The sequence below is a fragment of the Dendrobates tinctorius genome, unplaced genomic scaffold (assembly GCF_039654945.1).
Source record: "Dendrobates tinctorius isolate UK_male_01 unplaced genomic scaffold, ASM3965494v1 ptg000127l, whole genome shotgun sequence".
In the NCBI taxonomy this organism is placed as follows: domain Eukaryota; kingdom Metazoa; phylum Chordata; class Amphibia; order Anura; family Dendrobatidae; genus Dendrobates; species Dendrobates tinctorius.
Genome location: NW_027361795.1, coordinates 11,986,968 through 12,010,092, shown reverse-complemented (window position 1 = coordinate 12,010,092; position 23,125 = coordinate 11,986,968). Strand labels below are relative to the sequence as shown.

The 23,125-nt window shown below is 42.6% G+C and overlaps 2 protein-coding genes across 3 annotated transcripts in view; both read right to left on the bottom strand.

Moving 5' to 3' along the window:
• Positions 1 to 258, bottom strand: part of ABHD10 (abhydrolase domain containing 10, depalmitoylase) — a 36,973-nt gene extending 36,715 nt beyond the window's left edge. Inside the window, exon 1 of the mRNA XM_073542517.1 lies at positions 79 to 258. Coding sequence (XP_073398618.1) covers positions 79 to 178 — 100 coding nt within the window. The 5' untranslated portion in view covers positions 179 to 258. The remainder of the gene's footprint in view (positions 1 to 78) is intronic.
• A 2,050-nt stretch (positions 259 to 2,308) lies between these two features.
• On the bottom strand, positions 2,309 to 21,614 carry AUNIP (aurora kinase A and ninein interacting protein). 2 transcript variants are annotated; one of them, XM_073542516.1, is made up of 4 exons: positions 21,264 to 21,614; positions 8,377 to 8,521; positions 5,322 to 5,441; positions 2,309 to 3,979 (listed from the first exon to the last, which is right to left on the bottom strand). In XM_073542516.1, exons 1-4 carry the CDS (start codon positions 21,267 to 21,269, stop codon positions 3,426 to 3,428), a joined length of 825 nt encoding a protein of 274 aa, XP_073398617.1. In that variant the 5' UTR covers positions 21,270 to 21,614; the 3' UTR covers positions 2,309 to 3,425. The 2 variants fall into 2 exon arrangements, with proteins under 2 accessions (XP_073398617.1, XP_073398616.1); XM_073542515.1 differs by lacking the exon at positions 21,264 to 21,614 and adding an exon at positions 15,103 to 15,432.
• Positions 21,615 to 23,125: the final 1,511 nt, after the last annotated feature.

Genomic DNA, 23,125 nt, shown 5'->3' with positions numbered 1-23,125 from the left:
CACCTCCCCAGCCCGGGCAGTCATGCAGGACGTGTAATACCCCGTACGGGCAGTGCGCCCCCTGGCGGCCACACTCACCTGGACGGTGGCCGGTGCCTCCGGGCTGCAGGATGGCCGCCTCATGCTTGCACAGCCGCAGCGCCCAGGAGCGATGCCTGCCCAGCGCTATAAACGCCATCGCTTTACACCGTGAGCCCCGCCCACTCTGACGTCCCCGGAAGTGTGACACACGCCCTCTAGGGCACACACACGTGACAGGGCATGTGTGGCTGGCGGGCCTGAGCGCTCTGCTTGATATAACGGAGGGGTTACGTGTGAGCTTGGGGTCTCCCAGCGTCTTTTTGGAAGCGCAGTTATCCTTATAATTACTATGGCAACTGCTCTGTTCTACACATTGCATTTATCAGTCTGTCGGTTCCCCTTGGCATGCCAAATAGGATTTCACCAGCAGGACGAAATCCAGCCGCCAGGGGGCACTGCAGAGGCACGTGCCTTATTGGTGGAGCAGAGCACTTCACACTGCGCTCCCCATACTGGCATTCCGATACCAAGATGAAGCTGCGGAATGATGGAAAGCACAGGACTGATAGACATTAATGATATGAAGATGAGGGGAAAAAGGTCCCAAACCTAGTGCCACATGCCCCATTTCCTGCCCTGTACCAAGGCTTGTATAAGTGCAGGGATTACACTCCACACCAGAGAACCTCTGGCCATTTGGCTACTTTTCCCGTCCTTCAGGGGCCGTACAACTCCTGCTAACTCCGCCCACAAAGTACATCCTAGCGCTGATGTCAGGCTGCAATCTTTCATTGCGCGCCCCTCAGCAGTCAGTAGTGAACACAGCGTGCACTGCTCACAGAGCAAGAAGACATGAATGGGCCGCAGCCGTCATAATACAGCTGCCGGCCCAAGCACTGCGCTGTCCGGGGGCCTGAGGTTCCCCACCGCTGCCGCCAGCATGATGTGCTGCCTAATATTCGCATCTAGCCATCCTGCAATGGCCAGAACTCTACAGACTGTCCATCTCAGTGTTGCAGTTTGAGTTTTGTGGTGTGTAATTTTAGGAGAACGGAAAATAGCAGCTTTAATATTGGCGCCATTGTTCTTCTGTATATAGCCAATGTGTGTGACATAAATAAGAAACAAATACAGTAGATTTAAAAATGTGTTGTGCCTGCAAAAATACAGTTTGCTTAAGTAGCTGTAGTTTTGTGATACCTAGTTACAGAAGGTTATGAAAAATTCTAAGTAAAACTGATGTGCGCCTTGGATGGAAACTCAGGCATCACAGTTTTCAGACTTGGCACTAGTTGTTTAAGGCAGCAGTATAACAAAAGAAAATGTCAGACCCTGAACACTTAAGGCCAACATACACAGACCAATTTTTAGTCTATCCCCCCCCCCCCTCCCGAGTGTAACTTGTCTGGGGGTCTCCCGACTCTCCAACAGATAACTGGAGATAAGGATCCACCGTGCCTGATTTCGGACTATCAATTCTTTTGTAGTCGGCAAAATAAGCCACCACCACCTCGTAAAGAATATAGGAGCGCTCCTGTGAATGGAGGAGTCAGAGAGCCGTTGTTCGTACAGCAGCTATATCTTGTGCATAGGACCTCTTACATTTTCCAAATTCTAAAACAAAACAAAATTTGTATTATACCCATCTAAACAGGAGACTAATTCCTATTGTGAGAAGGTACCTGTGATGGATGGGGATGAGAAATGTAGTAACCTGCAGCCATTGTGGGAACCTGTCAGCAAGTAGTTTTAAACACGCGTAGCAGTCTAATTGGAAGAGCAGATGCAGGGAAAAAAAGAGACAAGTTATATTTTACCTGCAGCTGCACATTTCTATGCATCAGTGTAGTATCACCACTCTGTACATAGGGAGCACTCTGTAGTCTCTGCCCTTCACACTGACTGACAGCCTGTTTTGCATACACTTCAGAGCAGGCTGTCAGTAAACACACAGGCAAGTGATTGCAGCCACACTCCCTGTGTACAGAGCTCCAACACTACCTTGACAAATAGAAGGGAGCAGCTGCCTGCAGAATATAACTTCATATTTTATTTCTCTCCAACAGCCATCATTGCAATTAGACTGCCACATGTTTCATACAACATTTACTTGCAGATTACCACAACAGGCAACACTAATGAAAGATTCCCTGTAAAGTTACAATTTCACAGAAATTATGAACTGTAATTAACAGATACTAGCCTTTGCACAGTAGAAGAATTCGCTGGAATTTATTTTGTGTGAAGTCTTGATATATTAGTTGCAAACTGGAATTCATTGCCACTATAGATGGAAATATACCTCTTTATTTAGTCATGCAACCAATTTACAGATGAAGACAGAACAATAGATAGCTAAAATTTTATTGAGCAAGATAGACATTTGCAATAAATAGATGTTAAGGGGCTGTTCGGGATCTTTATAATTGATGACATACTTCAAGGTTTATTCTGTCACTGCTCATTTCTACATTGGGAATTCTGTAGAACAGGACATGATGCCTTCTAGTCATGTATGCGTCCTGTATCTGTAAGCAGAGCTGGTAAAGTCATCTTTCTGTGCGAAAGCGAGTAGTGCCGGAACAACCACCCTCTAAAATTAGCTAAGGTGTAGCAATTGCACATCTACAGCATGGTCTGGATATAAAAAAAAAAAAAAAAAAGGGAGGGGGAAAGGGGGTCAGATTGCTTCTCATTAAAGACAAGCCATCACTTTAATATCTAGGACAACCCTCATCACCAAGATGTGTTCAGATGCAGCAGGTTCACAGCATTAGGCCTCATACTCACTGGCAATAAAATTGGACGATTGCAATCCGATTGTAAATCGGATTGCACTCTGACCAATGTTAGTGAATGGGTGACATCTCACTTGCAATGATTTTTTTCTCATCCAAAATCGTACTGAAAAAAAAAAATCGCAGCATGCTGCGAATTCCGGCGATTTTCGCCAATGCAAGTCAATGGGTGTGATTAAAAAAAGACCAAAAACAGACCATCCGTTTTAAACGGATACATTATCAGTCTGTGGCATAGAACACTGTAAATGTTCCTGTAAATGACTGTAGAAAAATAGATGCTGCGAAAAAAAAACATTGCAAACAGATGCAAAACGGATGGTAAGATTTAAAAAAAAAAAAAAAAAAAAAATTTGCATAGGAATCGCATGACACTCCACCCTTTTTTACAGTCCAGAAATCAGACCTTTTTTTAATCGCCAGTGAGTATGAGCCCTTATTTTAGTGTTAGACAGGTACTACCCTGCCAATGCCATTTTACACAAACAGAATTCCAGGATCATTTAATTGACCTGCTTGTTTAGAACAGAAAATAGTTGTGATCATAAGACTATGCATTTGCAGTTCAGTATATTGTTTTATCAGGACTGATCTGCAAGTCAGTGATTAATGTTTTATAACCATATTTCCTTCAGAATCTTGTGTGAACATGTTGAGGGCCTCTTCATCACACACTGTATGTAGAGTTCCTTTCATAGGACTTCTTGTGTCCCAGCTGATATTAGTTTTGTCCAGCAATGGTATTGATGAAAAGGTATTCATAGGTCTTTCACTTGGAAACCTGTGACAGATCACTTTGTTCCCTTGTGTATCCTGTGTGAAGAGCTGACTTTCAGACCGACTTGAAAGAAACAGGCTTTCTTCTTTATAATCCTCCTGATGACACGTAGAAGATAAAGAGTCAGATAAGTTAGTCTGATACTTGGATCTCAAACTTGTTGCCCAGTAGTTTGTAGGAGGCTTCGGAGATTTATGTTGTGCTTTTGAAGCACTGGGAAAGTATCCAGGCCTGTGACCAAGTTTATCCAACACACAGCTCCAGTCAGTCTTAATTTGTCCTGAACTTTTATTTTCTGTATCTCTCTGTATTTTACATGAAGAGACATCTTCCAGATTTTCAGCATGTTCACGATAGGTTTGCTTCAAACATGTAGAAGGTCCTGGTGAGAATTAAATACATTACCATAAAATGCTTGCCAAAAGGATACATGCACTTTGGACTTTATGTGATTACTTTAAACGGGACCTGCTGTCACGTGTGTGGAGCTTCTATGACTGTTAAAAGGAACCTATCAGCATGATTGTGCACAGTAATCTACAATGTCAGTCAGTGCAGTTAAGGCTGTGTGCCCATGTAAGCATTTTTTGCATGTTTTTGAAGCGTTTGTCCCGGTTAAAACGCATAAAAGCATCCGGTTCATTTTAAGTGAATTCCGCACTTTGTGCACATTGATGCATTTTTCCGCGAAAAAAACGCTTTGCAGTAAAAAACGCAGCATGCTCATTAATTTTGCAGAAACGTCCACGTTTTTGCTATATTCTATGGGTCAGAAAACGTGCAGAAAAAAAACCACATCAAAAACGCACGTTTTTGCGCAAAAACCCACAGAAAACACGCAAAAAAAAAAAAATCACATGGAAATAAAACACGCGTTTTTCTGGGAAGGAGTCCAGTTTTAAAGCAGAAATTTTCTGCATACGTGGGCACATAGCCTTAATCCGTCTTGTGGCTGTTGTTTAATCTTTATTTTCGGTTTTGAGTTAGGAAAAAAAAAAAAAAAAAAAAAAAAAATATATGAAGAATGTCATTCTTTTGTGTTAATGATTTCTCCCAGGCTCCAGGGATTACAATGCCTTGAAGAAATACCTGCCTCCTCTACTCATTACAATATAACCCCCTTCCCATGCACATCAGCTATGGCCCTGCACTCCCTCAGAAATACATACCTCATCCGCTCTTCTGTGGGCACTGCATTCAGGGATCTTGTGCGCAGGCGACTTCCGCTCTAGTGACCTCTGGCGTGGGGGCCAATAAGGTGTTCTCCCCATTTCCTCCCTGAACAGTCATTGCCATGTACACATGGTTCTGAGCAGGGAGAGCACCTTATCAGGGCACGCACCGGAGGTCACATTGAGCCAGTGCCTGAGCAGAAGATCCCTGAATGCCGTGCCCACAGATGGGAAGATGAGAAATGTATTTCTGAAGGAGTGCAGAGTGAAGGAATCCAGGGCCGCAACAGACACTGATGGGAGGGGGCAAGTATTACCATGAAGACAGGAGGCAGTGATTTCTTCCAGGCAACATACACCCCAGAGTCTGGAAGAAATTACATAATATTTTTCAGCATCAAACCCATTAATATGAGGCATACAGATAGAAATGTTACACTAGTCCTATTACCTGTTTGCCTATATTAAAAGGTCGTATACGTCCTGGTGGAGGGGGTGACAGATTCCCTTTAATTGAGCAGACATAATTAAAAGAGGACAATGGCCACATACCAATGGCTGTAGGTTTCATCTCATTCGTAGCTTCTAGTTCATGTCTTTTCTCACACACCAGAGGAATTTCTTGAGTCAATGTATGAATATTAGTAATACGAGATTGTTTGTCCCTATTGTCTGAAAAAGAAAAATACAGTATTTCATATAGAAAATATTCATAGTTACCAAGAAAAAAAAAAAAATGTGAAAAGGAGTGTTTATTTGTAATTTCAGTGGGGGTATGCTATCATTCCTATGTATAATATATAAGAACTGGATATTTCACAAACATATAAGGACAAATGAAGTATAACAAAGAAGTAAACGTGGTTATAAAAGTCACAAAAATATTGTCAGTTCTCTGAATCTACTTTCTTCATTACCAGGGCTGTGGAGTCGGTATAAAATGGACTGACTCCGACTCGCAAAATATATAATTTGGGTACAGTAGTTCAAAGCAGAATGTGCTGAATATTTTTTCATAGGAATTTGGGAAAGTTATGAAATGTCCTATAAATGACTGTTCTATTCCTGATCTAAGGCTACAATCACACACAGCGTTTTTCCTGCATTTTTTGAGGATACGTTTTTCAGTTGCAAAAGCAGATCAGCTTTTTAAAAAACGGCATCACCTGAAAGGTTTTTGAGCTCATAGCTAATATTTTCAATAGCAAAAGCAGATTAGAAATCTGCTCTATATATCCATATCATATCTGCACCAAAAAGAATGAAAGCCAGATAGCACACAGACTAACTTTTTTTTTAGCACCAGTCAGGTACACCTCACAGCTGCCCAAAAGGACGCCCAGGACAGGCATTGCTCGTCTTCAGTAACACATCAACATCAATTGATAGCTGGAATAAATAGACTGCATTCACCACCACATCTTCTTAAGGTGCAGGCTTTATTTTCAAGTCTAGGGGGTGTGCAACATGAGGTTCTGCAGTACCTGAGGTGTGCAGTTTGAAATTCTGCAGAACAGTATGAGGTTCTGCCCCCCCCCCAGGTTTGATCCTGGCTACGCCCATAGTGCGAATGTAGCCTGAGGATCTAGGCTTTATCTTAGCAGAGATAAGTCAGAGTGATAGAGATAAATATATATATATATATATATATATATATATATATATACACACACATATACATACACACACACACACAGTACAGACCAAAAGTTTGGACACACCTTCTCGATCAAAGAGTTTTCTTTATTTTCATGACAATGAAAATTGTAGATTCACTCTGAAGGCATCAAAACTATGAATGAACACATGTGGAATTATATAATTAACAAAAAAGTGTGGAACAACTGAAAATATGTCTTATATTCTAGGTTCTTCAAAGTAGCCACCTTTTGCTTTGATTTCTGCACACTCTTGGCATTCTCTTGATGAGCTTCAAGAGGTAGTCACCGGAAATGGTTTTCACTTCACAGGTGTGCCCTGTCAGGTTTAATAAGTGGGATTTCTTGCCTTATAAATGAGGTTGGGACCATCAGTTGTGTTGTGCAGAAGTCTGGTGGATACACAGGTGATAGTCCTACTGAATAGACTGTTAGAATTTGTATTATGGCAAGAAAAAAAGCAGCAGAGTAAAGAAAAACAAGTGGCCATCATTACTTTAAGAAATGAAGGCCAGTCAGTCCGAAAAATTGGGAAAACTTTGAAAGTATCCCCAAGTGCAGTGGCAAAAAACATCAAGTGCTACAAAGAAACTGGCTCACATGAGGACTGCCCCAGTAAAGGGAGACCAAGAGTCACCTCTGCTGCGGAGGATAAGTTCATCCGAGTCATCAGCCTCAGAAATAGCAGGTTAACAGCAGCTCAGATTAGAGACCAGGTTAATGCCACACAGAGTTCTAGCAGCAGACACATCTCTACAACAACTGTTAAGAGGAGACTTTGTGCAGCAGGCCTTCATGGTAAAATAGCTGCTAGGAAACCACTGCTAAGGACAGGAAACAAGCAGAAGAGACTTGTTTGGGCTAGAGAACACAAGGAATGGACACTAGACCAGTGGAAATCTATGCTTTGGTCTGATGAGTCCAAATTTGTGATCTTTGGTTCCAACCACCATGTCTTTGTGCGACGCAGAAAAGGTGAACGGATGGACTCTACATGCCTGGTTTCCACTGTGAAGCATGGAGGAGGAGGTGGTGAGATGGTGTGGGGGTGCTTTGCTGGTGACACTGTTGGGGATTTATTCAAAATTGAAGGCATACTGAAACAGTATGGCTACCACGCATCTTGCAGCGGCATGCTATTCCATCCGGTTTGTGTTTAGTTGGACCATCATTTATTTTTCAACAGGACAATGACCTCAAACACACCTCCAGGCTGTGTAAGGGCTATTTGAACAAGGAGAGTGATGGGGTGCTACGCCAGACGACCTGGCCTCCACAGTCACCAGACCTGAACCCAATTGAGATGGTTTGGGGTGAGCTGGACTGCAGAGTGAAGGCAAAAGGGCCAACAAGTGCTAAGCATCTCTGGGAACGCCATCAAGACTGTTGGAAGCCCATTTCCAGTGACTACCTCTTGAAGCTCATCAAGAGAATGCAAAGCAGTAATCAAAGCAAAAGGTGGCTACTTTGAAGAACATAGAATATAAGACATTTTCAGTTGTTTCACACTTTTTTGTTAATTATATAATTCCACATGTGTTAATTCATTGTTTTGATGCCTTCAGAGTGAATCTACAATTTTCATAGTCATGAAAATAAAGAAAACTCTTTGAATGAGGTGTGTCCAAACTTTGGTCTGTACCGTATGTATGTAATCGATATTCTACAGTGTATTACATATTTACAATTTATTAGATTGTGTTCTAACGTTGTATTCCAATAAATAGATATTATGTTCTAGCTAAATATCTTGATTATTGGATCATAGAAATGATTAAATGTATGATGTTCACATTGTACTACAATACATTTTTCACTTAAATATATATAAGCAATATATGTGGGAGTCGGAGTAAGGGAAATTGAGGAGTCGGAGTCGCAGGTTTGGCTTACCGACTCCACAGCCCTGTTCATGACACTAGATTACTGATCTATGAAATAACCATTACCAGTTGGGGAGAAGAAGGAATACATGGACGTCTGCTTGGTGCAAAGCTGAGAGGATTTTATTTGTGTACAATCAACCGGCAAAGAATCCGCAGATTGTCTTCTTGGCAGCGGATTAAATCTTGAGGATGTACAGCTAATCACAGTCTAAAAAGGAAATAGGCACATTAATGTTTAAACCCCTTAGTGACCAGGTCAAATTTTTGAAACCCGCCAGTGTCCCTTTATGTGGTAATAACTGGAACGCTTCAAGCGATTAAGATTGGGTTTTTTTCGAGGCACATTATAATGTATGCTACTGGTAAATTTTCACCAGCACCATTTGTAAAATGTTATTCTATTTTATTAGCATTTCAGGAGGTTTAAAAGTTTGAAGTGACTGAGGGATGGAGGAAAAAAAAAAAAAAAAAAAAATATAAAAATATATATATACACATACACACACACCTACAAAAGTGATACCATTTTAAAAACAGCACCCCTATAAACAACCTATTGAAAACTGCTGTCAGTTTATTAACCCTTCAGATTATTTTCAGGAATTAATGCAAAGTAACATTACAGAAATGGAAAATTATTTTTACCACCTAAGGGTGAGTTCACACGTGGCTGTTTTTGTATTTTCGGGGCATTTTAAAAGCGTGATTTTGCTGCGAAAACGCAAAAAATAAGCATCCCATGCAAACCTATGGGATTGCGCAATGCTGTGCTACTGCTGCGGATTTTTCCACGGCGGAATCACATCGCAGAAAAATACGCAGCATGCTCATTAATTTTGCGGAATTGCGGCGATTCCGCACACATAAGAACGCATTGTTCTGCTTACTTTCCGCATGTGGCTGTGCCCACCATGTGAAAAGTAAGCAGAACATTTGCGGATAGCACCCACGGGCTGGAGGAGAGGAGATTCTCCTCCAGGGATCTGGATACCATATCCCTGTAAAAAAATAGAAAAAAAAATAGTCATATTCTCACCTTCCGATGTCCCTCGCAGCGTCCCCAGGCCTCTGCGATGCTCTCGGCAGGTGCCGTTCCCAGTGATGCATTGCGGCAATGACCTTTGATGATGTCGCCGTCCCGCGACGTCAAAGGTCATTGTCACAATGCATCACTGGGAATGGGACGTGCCGAGAGCATTGCTGCATGGGACGTCGGAAGGTGAGAAAAAACACGATTTTTTTTTTTTTTATTATTTAACATTAGATCTTTTTACTACTGATGCTGCATAGGCAGCCTCAATAGTAAAAAGTTGGTCACACCAAACACTATGTTTGACGAGTGTGACCAACCTGTCAGTTTTCCAAGCGATGCTACAGATCACTTAGAAAACGCTAGCATTCTGCAAGCTAATTACGCTTGCAAATCACTAGTTTTTCCGCAGGAAATAGGCGGGAATTAAAATGCGGTTTTCTCTCATATTTCCCATGGAATGTAATTCCCGCAGTAATTCCGTAACGTGTGCACATAGCCTTAATGTCGCTAACATCTGAAGAGGCCGCTATAGTCGGGAGACTCTCAGGCCGCCATTTGCTCGTGAATTGCCATGGCAAACAACAGGACCACACAATCATGATCTCAGGGCACCAATGGGGATAAAGAGGGAATCCCCACATTCTGTTAACCATTTATATGATGTAGTCACTATTGAGAGCAGCATTTAAGCTGTTAAACAGATTTGGACAGTGCAAACACTGATCGTGGCTAATGCAGCAAGTTGCCAACTATAGTGTACAGCAGACAGCTGCAGACTTGTCACCTGTATGGGGATGATATTCTTATATCTCAGGCCAGTAAAAAAAAAGCGTATTGGCGGTCATTAAGGGGTTTTAAATGAAAATGGAAACTTTTCATATCTCCATATGTAAACACAGGAGCTTACAACTGGTATTATCCACCAGGAGCCATAAAGATTCCTCACTGCATAGCATAACAACTGATGCCATGTAGTGATATGTTTGGAAAAATACTTAACCTTGCTCACTGAATATGATGATTACAGCCTGCACTGATGCTCTTTATTTTCATTTCATATCTAACAGGCAATCCCTGTTTGTGTCGTGGCTGTCAGACGTCGCGAGACACACAGCTGCGGCGACTCGAATATATTTTTTTTTAGCTTCACAAGCACCTTATCCGAGCACTCTCCCTCATCACTAGTGGGGGTGAAGAAACAGGTGCCTCTTACAAAATTAGATTAGAAAAGTACATTTCAACTCAATACAAAAAGTGAAACTCATTATATATAGAGTCATTACAAACAGAGTGATCCATTTCAAGTCCTTATTTAGGTTAATGTTGATTATAGCTTACAGCCAATGAATATCCAAAAGTCATTATCTCAGTAAATTAGAATACTTTATAACACCAGCTTGAAAAAAAATTGATTGTAAAATGCAAAATGTTGTCCTACTGAAATGCATGTTCAGTAAATGCACTCAATACTTGATCGGGGCTCGTTTTGCATCAATGGGGCGTGGCATGGAGGCGATCAGCCTGTGGCACTGCTGAGGTGTTATGGTAGCCCAGGTTGCTTTGATAGGAGCATTCAGCTTGTCTGCATTGTTGGGTCTGGTGTCTCATCTTCCCCTAGACAATATCCCATAGATTCTCTATGGGTTTAAGGTCAGGCAAGTTTGCTGGCCAATCAAGCACAGTGATACTGTTTTTAAACCAGGTATTGGTACTTTTGGCAGTGTGGACCGGTGCCAAGTCCTACTGGAGAATGAAATTTCCATCTCCAAAAAGCTTGTCAGAAGGAAGCATGAAGTGATCTAAAATTTCCTGGTAGACTGCTGCATTGACTTTGGGTCTTGATAAACCATAGTGGACCTACACCAGCATATGACATGGCTTCCCAAACCATCACTGATTGTGTAAACGTCACACTAGACCTCATGCAGCTTGGATTGTGTGCTTCTCCACTCTTCCTCCAGACTCTGGGACCTTGATTTCCAGATGAAAGGCAGAACTTTACTTTCATCTGAAAACACCTTGGATCACATAACAGTCCAGCTCTTTTTCTCCTTGGCCCAGGTAAGACACTTCTAGTGTTGTCTACTGGTCATGAGTGGCTTTACACACGGAATGCGACACTTGTAACCCATGTCCTGGATACATCGGTGTGTGATGGCTCTTGAAGCAATGACTCCAGCAGCAGTCCACTCCTTGTGAATCTCCCCCAATTTGATTGGCCTTTTCTTAATCCTTTCAAGGCTGCAGTTATCCTGGTTGCTTGTGCACCTTTTTCAACCACATTTTTTCCTTCTACTGAACTTTCCATTAATATGCTTGGATACAGCTTTCTGTACAGCCAGCTTCTTTAGCAATGACCTTTTGTGGCTTACCCTCCTTGTGGAGTGTGTCCATGACTGCCTTCTGGACATCTGTCAAGTCAGGGGTCTTCCTCATGATTGTGGAGCCTACTGAAACAGACTAAGGGACCTTTTTAAATGCTTTGGAAGTCTTTGCAGGTGTTTTTTGTTATTCTAATTTACTGAGATAATGACCTTTGGGTTTTCATTGGATGTAAGCCATAGTCATCAACATTAACAGAAATAAACACTTGAAATAGATCACTGTAATGACTATATAATATACAAGTTTCACTTTTTTCATTGAAGAACTGCAATAAATTAACTTTTTGATCATATTCTAATTTTGTGAGACGTACCTGTAGATAAAAACTAGCAGGTGGGAAGGACACACTGAATGATTTGGGCCCGGCGTGATGCACCGAGTGCCTGCACTTTGTTTGAACAATCATTTCATGCTGATAAAATCCCTTTCACCCAGATAAGAGTCACTGTCAGTCACAGACAGTTGCATTTATGTTGCGCCACCTCAGTGGCTTATTTCTTCAGCAGCGTATCACCCACTTTCTCACGACGAGATTGTGGAGAGCTAATTGGTTCCAAGGAAACTGGTTGCCATCTTAGAAATCCGTGAAGCCCATAGGGATTATGCTGGTAATTAACCCCCTAACGACCAGGTAATTTTTCATTTTTTGCACGTTTGTTTTTTCTTCCCTTATTCCAAGAGCCATAACTTTTTTTATTTTTCTGTCAGAGCTACGTGAGGACTTGTTTTTTGTGGCATGGGTTGTACTTTTGAATGCTACCTTCCATTTTATCATGTGATCTACTGGAAGGCGGGAAACTAATTCCAAATATGATGAAATAGCAACAAAAAAAGGCGCATTTTTTTCTGTAATTTACAGCAAGCGTTTGTTTTACAGTAAATACAATTTTCCAGGTCAGTATGATTACGCAAATACCAAACATGTATAGTTTCTGTATTATTTAAGCAGTGAAAAAAAGTTCAAAAATTTGTTAATAATAATAATAATAATAAATTGTATTTTTTATAGCGCCGACATATTCCGCAGCACTTTACATTTCAGAGGGGATTTGTACAGACAATAGACATTACAGCATAACAATAATCACACACAGATTATAACAAATACCAAGAGGAAAGAGGGCCCTGCTCGCAAGCTTACAGTCTATGAGAAAAGAGGTAGACACGAAAGGTGGGTGGTAACAGTTGTCCTGATTGTATGGACCAGCCATAATGTTAAGTGTGTAACAGTACAAACACAGAAGGCTAATGGATGCATAAAGCATGTGGGAACATGATGCGGGAAATCTGGTTATGGTAAAACTTTTGGCTGTGCCACACAGGGATAGATTAGGTTAATGTGTTGAGGCGATAGGCCAGTCTGAATAAATGCGTTTTCAGGGCACGCTTAAAATTGTGGGGATTGGGGACTAATCGTATTGACCTGGGAAGTGCATTCCAAAGAATTGGCGCGGCACGTGTAAAGTCTTGGAGACGGGAGTGGGAGGTTCTGACTATTGAGGATGCTAACCTCAGGTCATCAGCAGAACGAAGGGCGTGGGTAGGGTGGCAAAAAAAAATTTGCTTGTGTCGCCATTGGTGCCCACAGTTGTTGCTGCTGCTCCTACTACTTCCCCCCCCCCCCCAAGAGCTGTTTTACAGACGCAGCAATAGCAAATGTGTATTTTTTTTTTTTAATGGGTAATGGGGGGGGCACGCTCGATTTAACTTTTTTGTAGCTTATTGCTATTTAAAACTTTAGTCCCTTTGGCGACTTGAACCTGTGCACATTCGATCACTCGTGCTACATGCAGCAATGCTATAGCATTGTTGTATATGGCAAAACTGTTCCTATGTTCAGCTCTTGTATTAGGCTGTGACCCCTGTTGAAATCATGCAGGCATTTCTTCAATGTATGTACACTAGTGGGTGCCCTTTCATGGCTCTCCAAATATGGCCATGTCTATCTGAAAATGACCGATGATTGAGCGCATGTGCATCGTCATTTTGCGCTGCATCACATTCCTGGGGCTGCCTGTATAGCACCATATGCATTTCTAATGACATCACTGGGTCAGAGTTTACCCGACACGCGCGCAGCACAAAGACAGCCATACAGGAAGGGGACTTGAGCGTCAGCAGTAGCACATGCACTGAAATAATCAATATTTCCCCACAGGTGTGGGTATATATAGTAGAATGGGACTTTACATATGACACCCTTTTGAGATATCACCCACGTGAAACATGGCATCTGGGGCTGCAAGTAGATGATTGTTTGCGGTCCTGGCACACTATAGGTAAGCAACTGTGATCTATATATCTGACTATGGCTTGAAGGTTGTTTCTGATAGCATGATCTTTGCTGTGGATGTTCCTTTGTAGTCTGTGTGTGGATCCCAAACTCATTTGAATGCACCTCTCCTTCCATGTTTTTACCCCATGTCTCTTTATATATAAACTTTGACAGTTTTACATTTTGTATATTTTTGGTGGTTTATGGCTACTCTAATTGTCAGTATGTTTAGGAGTACTCAACCATTTTTATTTTGTTTGAATAGAGAGAACATTACATACTTCTCGGGATATGGTCTCAACCTGGCTATATATCCTGTGCTCCATGAATACTGTTTTAGTCTATGATAGGCATGGGGGTCTCCAGCAGACCCCTGGCCACCATGATATGTCACAGGAGCACCAAGGGACTTGCAGAACAGCACATTTGACAGGTTAACAGCCATGAGCAGCGCTCCGCTCCTCCACAGCTGTAAGGGGGAAGATGATGGCTGATTAAATCAGACATTATAGTTCAGGGAGACATCATATGCTATATTATATCACACACCACACGTTTGATACTGCCAAACCCGTGCATGTCCAGTCCCTGAAAATGTAACACTATATAGTGGATATGGTGAACACCATAAAAACAGGGGGCGGGAGCGAGTCAAATTTGCTGTTCTAAGTTATGAAAATATATGTACCAAAAAAATGGCACAAATCTCACTACCGGCACCGGCACAAAGAGAACAACTGCTCATACATGGCCATCGATGGAGGGGTCCAGTCTTGTAAAATAGAGACACAGAATATTTTTCTGTGAAGAAAGTCTTGAACATCTGTAAGGTTTGCTATTGCTGAGAACGCCCCGGGTTCCCCCATCCTGTCTACCGCACAATGAACGCTGCAAAATAACGGAGCCATTGCGGTTCCTCTCAGCTGCAGTTCTGTCATCTGGGGACATGAACGGTGCAGGCACAACCACAACTCGCCCGCATATGGAGGGGCTGCTAGAGATGGCTGTCCGGAACATTCTCCTCAGGCATTGGCCTTGTGCCTCACATCACCAGACACCCTGCCTTCCCCGCGGAGCACAACCCCCGTCACCTCACCTGCTGGGGCCTCTTTTTCAGCTGTGACGCATCTAACCAGACTCCGCACTCTTCTGGCTGCGGCAGCGCACGGACACGTTTTTTGCTCTTCATTCCCAGCTGTACAGCGGGCGGAGGAAGCCGGGTCACTGCCTGAAGCACAGACTGTGCCTCTGAAGTGCACGTTCCAATTTCCCGCGCCGGGGCCTTGTAATGAGGTGTCCTGTGCACTGCCTGTACGCAGCCGTAGCTGTCCTTGTGCTGCCTGCAGTGTGTGTGTTCAGTGCTGGACTGTATGGGCTCCTTCCAGGTGTGATGTCATTTCTGGGGGCGTGTCATACCGGGGGAGCGTTCTGACAGCAAAGGCAGGAAGAGAAGAGGCCATTTATTTACCCGTGTCTCTGCCATTACTGCACCGACAGGGGCACTGATGGCAGAGCCATGAAGGTCGGCTCGTCGGGCTGGGCGTGCTGTGCCTTCTGGTTCAGGTGTTGGGCCTGGCTCTTCTTCCCTGTACCTGTCCGGTCTCAGACCAGGAAAAGCCGCGCGTCTGAGATGGCAGCAGAGCCTTGGGCAGGTAACTCCTACCTCCAGCTAGGAGCCATCTGCACCAGTGCCTGGGCCGTGCCCTGATGCCCCCCGTGGGCATTCTCTCCCATCCATCTCTCCTGTGTGTTAGGCTGAGTTCACACATGGCGTTTTTTTCACGGCGGTTTTAACCGTGCAATTTTGCCGTGAAAACACGAAAAATAAGCATCCCATGCAGCGTCGGACTGGAACACCTTGGGCCCACCAGAGAAAATCATTCTTGGGGCCCACTATGTAGCTGCATAGAGTTAAATACCAGACCACCAATTGTGCGGTAAAACACGCTAATATCCGGGTATAATAAAAGGTTGTACATGTCTTAATTATGTAGCAGGAGTTGGGGTAGCCCCCTCATAGAATATAAAGCAGCCCCCTCACATAGTATAATGCAGCCATCTCATAGAATATAATGCAGCCATCTCATAGAATATAATACTGCCCCCCTCATAGGGTATAATACTGCCCCCCTCATAGGGAATAATGCACCCCCTCATAGGGTATAATGCACCCCCTCATAGGGTATAATACTGCCCCCCTCATAGGGTATAATACTGCCCCCCTCATAGGGTATAATACTTCCCCCCTCATAGGGTATAATACTTCCCCCCTCATAGGGTATAATACTGCCCCCCTCATAGGGTATAATGCTGCCCCCCTCATAGGGAATAATGCTGCCCTCCTCAGGGTATAATGCTGCCTCCTCATAGGGTATAATGCTGCCCCCCTCATAGGGTATAATGCTGCCCCCCTCATAGGGAATAATGCTGCCCTCCTCATAGGGTATAATGCTGCCTCCTTTTAGGGTATAATGCTGCCCCCTCATAGGGTATAATGCTGCCTCCTTTTAGGGTATAATGCTGCCCCCTCATAGGGTATAATACTGCCCACCTCATAGGGAATAATGCACCCCCTCATAGGATATAATGCTATATAGATATAGAGTTAGATAGATATAGATAGAAAGATAGATGTAGAAATAGATATAGAGATAGATAGTAGATAATGGATAGAAAGTAGATAATGGATATATATAGATAGAAAGATTCATAGAGATAGATATAAAGATAGATATAGAAAGAAATTTAGATAGATAGATAGATCGATAGGTAGATAGATATAGAGATAGATAGAAAATAGATAATGGATAGATAGATATAGAGATAGATAGCTATAGATAGAAAGATATAGAGATAGATATATAGATAGAGATACATAATAGATAGAGATAGATAATAGATAGAGATAGATAATAGATATAATATTCTCATTTGCACAAGGAAAGACTAGAAGCAATGGGATGAAGCTGAATGGGAGGAGACACAGATTAGATATTAGAAAAAACTTTTTGACAGTTAGAGTGATCAATGAGTGGAACAGGCTGCCACGAGAAGTGGTGAGTTCTCCTTCAATGGAAGTCTTCAAACAGAGGCTGGACAGACATCTAACTGGGATGATTTAGCGAATCCTGCTTTGAGCAGGGGGTTGGACCAGATGGCCCAGGAGGTCCCTTCCAACTCTACGATTCTATGATTCTATGATAATAATAATAATAATAATAATAATATAGACATATATAGATAGATATAGAGATAAATATATATAGATAGATGGCTATAAATAAAAATAGATATAGAGATATATATAGAGATAGATAGATATAGAGATAATAGATATAGAGATAGATAGATAGATATAGAGATAATAGCTAGATATAGAGATATGTATAGAGATAGATAGATATAGAGTTAGAAAGATAGACAGATATAGAGAGAGATATAGAGATAGATAGAGATAGCTAGATAGACAGATGGATAGATAGATATAGATATAGAGATAGATGGATAGATCAATAGATAGAGAGAGATAGAGATAGATAGATAATGAGATATAGCGATAGATACAGAGATATAGTGTTAGATAGAAAGATAGATATAGAGATAGATAGATAGATATAGAGATAGATAGATATAGAGATAATATATAGATATAGAGATAATATATAGATAGCTATAGAGAGAGAGATAGATATAGAGATAGATAGGTAGATAGATATAGAGATAATAGATAGATATAGAGATAGATAGATATAGATATAAAGATAGATAGAGATAGAGAGAGCGGTAGATAGAGAGAGAGATATAGAGAGAGATAGATACAGAGGTCGATAAATAGAGAGATAGATATAGATATAGATAACAGATAGAGATAGATAAAGATAGATAATAAATATAGAGATAACAGATAGATATAGAGATAGAGTAAGATAGAAAGATATAGAGATAGGTAGATATAGATAATAGAGATAGCTAGATAGATAGACATAATAGATAGATATAGATAGAGATAGATAGCAAGATAGATATAGAGATAGATGTAGAGATAGAAAGATATAGAGATATAGCGAGAGATATATAGAGATAGATAGATACAGAGAAAAGATATAGAGATAGATAACGGATAGATAGATAGGTATAGAGATAGATAGATATAGATATTAGATAGAGATATATATAGATAAAGATAGATAGATATAGATGGTAGCTAGATAGATAATAAATATAGAGATAATAGATATAGAGATAGATAGAGTAAGATAGATAGATATAGAGATAGATAGATAGACATAATAGAAAGATATAGAGATAGATAGATAGATATAGAGATAGATGTAGAGATAGAAAGATAGATATAAAGATAGCGCGATAGATAGATAGAGATAGAAATAGATATAGATAATAGATAGAGATAGATATAGAGATAGATAGATATAGATAATAGATAGAGATAGAAAGATAGATAGGTATAAGAGAGATAGAGAGAGAGAGATAGATAGAGACAGATAGAGTGAGAGAGATATAAAAAAAACAAACAAAACACAATACTCACCTCTCCTCCTCGCTCCCACGCTGATCCCGGCTTCAGTGTCAGGAGCTGCCCCCTCTGCCAGACACACAGCGGGTGCGCGATGTAGTGACGTCATCGCGCACTGGCTGTGAGTCAGGAGCAGAGGGGACTGAGGGCGGCGCCGGCCCTGATGCAGAGCGGCTAACTGGGCTGGGGGCGGGGCCTCTGGGGGTGGAGACCTGAAATGATATTCACTGCTTCGCAGTGAATATTCATTTCTCTTTAGCAGCGGGGATAGGGGCTCCTGCCTCCTGACACCCGCTGCTACTCCGCTGGCAGCGGGGGCCCTAGGCAACTGCTGGCCCTGTATGCCAGCAGGTGCCAGGGCCCACCAGATGCCAGGGCCCACCGGAGAATCCTCCGGTTCTCCGGTGGGCCAGTCCGACGCTGATCCCATGCATTCCTATGGGATTCCGCAATGCTGTGCTAATGCTGCGGTTTTTACTGTGGGGGAATCGCTTTGCGGTAAAAACCGCAGCATACTCATTAATTTGTGGAATCGCGGCGATCCCGCACCCATATGAATGCATTGTTCCGCTTACTTTCTGCATGTGGCTGTGCACACCATGCGGAAAGTAAGCAGAACAATTGCGGATGGTACCCACGGTCCGGAGGAGAGGAGACTGTCCTCCGGGCTTTGGGTACCATATCCCTGTAAAAAATAGAATTTAAAATAAAAAATATTGTTATTCTCACCTTCCGGCGTCCCGCGCAGCCTTCCCGCCTCTCCACGCTCTCGTTCCAGTAAGCCTTTGCGAAAATGCCCGCAATGACGTCCGTTCTCGCGGGATCGCGAAGTCTCGCGGTCATTCGCGCAACGTCATCGCGAATCACCGCGAGAACGGACGTCATCGCGGGCATTTTCGCAAAGGATTACTGGGAATGGCTGTGCGGGTCTTCGGAAGGTAAGAATAACACCATTTTTTATTTTTTTTTACATTCTATCTTTTACTACTGATGCCGCATAGGCAGCCTCAATAGTAAAAAGTTGGTCACACTTGTCAAACACTGTGTTTGACGAGTGTGACCAACCTGTCAATCAGTTCTCCAAGCGATGCTACAGATCGCTTGGAAAACGCTAGCATTTTGCAAGCTAAATACGCTTGCAAAATGCTAGTTTTTCCGCGGGAAAATCGCGGGAATTTAAAATGCGATTTTCCCGCGGAATGGAATTCCGGAATTCTCGCGGTAATTTCCGCGAGAGTTCCGGTACGTGTGCGCTTAGCCTTAGTGTTGTCATTCCCCTACCTGCCCATCCTCCAAGAGCCATGACTTCTGTGTTTGTAACACTTCTATTACCTGTATGCCCATAGTAATGGGTCACATACAGCGCTGGCAAAAAATTAAGAGACCACTGCACAGTTTTATAAAAATCAGCGTCTCTACATGTCTGACAGCCAATTCCATTCCAGGGTCAGTTGAATTCCACCCAGAGTACACCTCATTCTACTTAATGTGCTTTTGATTAGGTGATCACCTGGACTAAATCTTATTTAAGGCTGTGTGCCCACGTAGCGATTTTTAAGCGTTTTTGCCACGATTTTCGGCGCAAAAACGTTTAAAAATCGTGTACAGAACGCCCCCCCATGCATTCCTATGGCATTCCGCACATGCTGTGCTAATGCTGCGCTTTTTTCTGCGGCGGAATCGCATGGTCTTTTGTGCGGAATCGCAAAGAATTGCCGCGATTCTGCACCCATAGGAATGCATGAGAATCGCTTACTTCCCGCATGTGGCTATGCCCACCATGCGCGAAGTTAAGCGTCTCATGTGCGGTTGGTACCCACGGTGTGGAGGAGAGGAGACTGTCCTCCAGGCCCTGGGTACCATATCCCTGTAAAAAAAAAGAAAAAAAATCGGGGTATATTTACCTTCCGGCGTCCCGCGCTGCATTCCCGGCCTAAGCGCTCCCAGTAATGCCTTGCGGTAAGGTCCTGTGATGACGCGAGATCGCTATAGTAACGCGAGACCAACGTCATCACAGGTCTCGCAAGGCATTACTGGGAACGCTGAGGCCCGGGAATGCAGCGCGGGACACCGGAAGGTGAATATACCCTGATTTTTTATTTTTTTATCATTTTATCTTTTACTATTGAGGCCGCATAGGGGATCTTCCTGTAGGATCTGGATCCTAGTTAGCTGGTGGGGCTGTGAATTCTGACTTTACAGCTGATAGGAGCTCGGCTTTTTTTGATAGCCGATCCCTGGCTGTCACTACTAAGAGTGGTGCCTGCATTGCCCTCGGCTGTTTAACACTCCACATTACAGCATTTAGAAGGCAGGCAAATCGGTGGGCCTGAATGTTTTCATGGCGACCCGAGGTCAAATGATGACCTCTGGGTGTGCAAGCTACAGTGGCTTGTTAAGACCATGCCAGCGTAATGGTTTAAAAGGCGATCTGTCCGTGTTATACTGACAGGTGTAATGCATTGTAGTGTTAGTGCATTACAATGCATTATACCAGTGATCAAACTAATAAAAGAGGGACTAGATAAAAAAAATGAATAAAAGTAAAAAGACAAAAAACAAAATAAAGAATTATATCAAATACATGTATTTATGTATGAACAAGTACACATTTGATATAGCTGCGTTTTGAACTACCCAATCTATATAACTGTCATACCAGGGAACCCCTTCAGTGAACACCTTGAATAAAACAAATGGCAGAAAAGTTTTTTTCATCATACCTCCATGCAAAGAGTGGAAAACACGATCAAAAAGGTGAGTGCAAATCAAAGTGGTATCGCTGATGTGGTAGTTCACTCACAGGGCGGCACAGAGAGTTAGGAAAAATGGGTACACCGTCTCTTTTAAGTCCTTGTTGGTTTATTATCAGGCAGCATAAACCAACTCATGGGAACAAATCTCAGCCTTTCTGGCTAAAACAGGAACAAAACAAAAGGAAAAAAACAATGCTGCAACACAGTCCGTATGTTGCGGTCAGTACCCCGCTCTGGAGCAGCACAGTTTCAGTCTGTGCTCGACAAGCCACAAAGCCTCTGGAGATTCCTCTCTCCTGGCTAGCTGAACCCCCGACTGCCTGTAGAGCTCGGTTATTTAAACCTAAGCCTGTGATTCCCATCATATGATTGACCTCACGCAGGTCCTGGCACGGGAGATAAAGTGGACCTCCTCCCACCCGCTCTATGAGGACCACATAAAACCAGCCCTATGCAACATAACCCTCAGAACTTAACCTTCACACACCACTCAGCTCTCAACAGAAAAATAAAAAAGCCACAGCTATCAGAATAAGGCCATGCAAAATCATATTTTTTTATTGTTTAAAATCTGCAAAAGATAAAAAAAATTATAAATGTGTAATCGTATTGACCCAAAGGAAAAAAGCTGTTTTATCACTTTTAGCACGTGGTGAACAGGATTAAAAAGAAAAAAAAATCCTGAATTGCTGATTTTTGTTTATTTTGCTTCCCAAAAATCTAAATAGAAAGCGATAAAAAATATTACGGAAATGGTACCAATGAAAAAGTCAAGTCTTTCCGCAAAAAAAAAAGCGCTCACATGACAGAAATATATAGAAAAAATATAGTTCTCAAAATATGGCATTCAAAACCTTTTTTTTAACTTATTTCTAAATAAAAAAATGTAACTTGTGATCGCAATCAAACATAAAAACAATATTCTGATATCTCTGTAATTGCATCGATCTGAAAAATAAAGTTGCCTTATCACTACTGCACGAGTAACAGTGTAAAAAATACATGGAATAAATTCTTTAACTTCAGGGGATTAGGTGTTAAGGTGAGTATAATTTTTTCATTTATTTATTCATTTTACACTCGAATACAACTCCCATCACTCTCCCCTGCTCGCGCTGATCGCCGACAGAGCAGAGGACAATAATGTGAGCTGTCTTCAGCACCCGGTGCCGGGGAACAGCGCAAACAGCACCGCTGATTCCCAGGCTCTGGTATGTGTCACACGGATGTAATCCATGTGTCATCAGTGTGTACGTGTCTAAGACGTTTTGCATCCCATGCTGCAGCTAAAAAACGGCATGTCAACGTGTTTTGCCCGTGGACATGTAGGGAAGGTGACCTGACGGACGGACTAGTCAGAGTGAAGAAGGAAAGGTTTACACAGTGTAGGTAGGTGTCAGTTATTACAGTGGGGAAACAGCTAGGAAAGTGTAGTGGACGTGCAGTACCTTGGGTTGACCATTAGATGGCAGGGAGGAGTGTGAGCAAAGGACTTGACAACAGCTTAGGGCTTTAGAAACCGTTGGTCATGGGGGGCGTGGTTACAGTGACAGGGGACCGGGAGAGCTATAAATACTGAGGGAGGGTTCCAGAAGGTTCCAGTCCCCAGGGGGAGCTCCAGTGACAGGTGGACTGCGACAGTCTGTACGCTGTGAGGAGAATCAAAACCAGGGGGACTGAGGAGAGAGAACGTCAGGGGGGTGGTCCTGACAGAAAGAACCGCAGAAGGGACGAGGCACTGGGTGTGAGACACCATATTTGACACGACGACTGATCAGTGGAAGCGCTGTTGGTTTACGGGCCTAAGGCGGCCACAGTGACGGACCTGT

Coding starts and splice junctions, on each gene's coding strand:
- AUNIP (XM_073542515.1), bottom strand. CDS start 15,195: ATGAAGAGCAAAAAACGTGTCCGTGCGCTGCCGCAGCCAGAAGAGTGC. Junction 5,442..8,376: donor TTCCTTCTTCTCCCCAACTG/GTAATGGTTATT, acceptor TTTCTTTTTCAG/ACAATAGGGACAAACAATCT. Junction 3,980..5,321: donor GATGAAACCTACAGCCATTG/GTATGTGGCCAT, acceptor AATTCTCACCAG/GACCTTCTACATGTTTGAAG.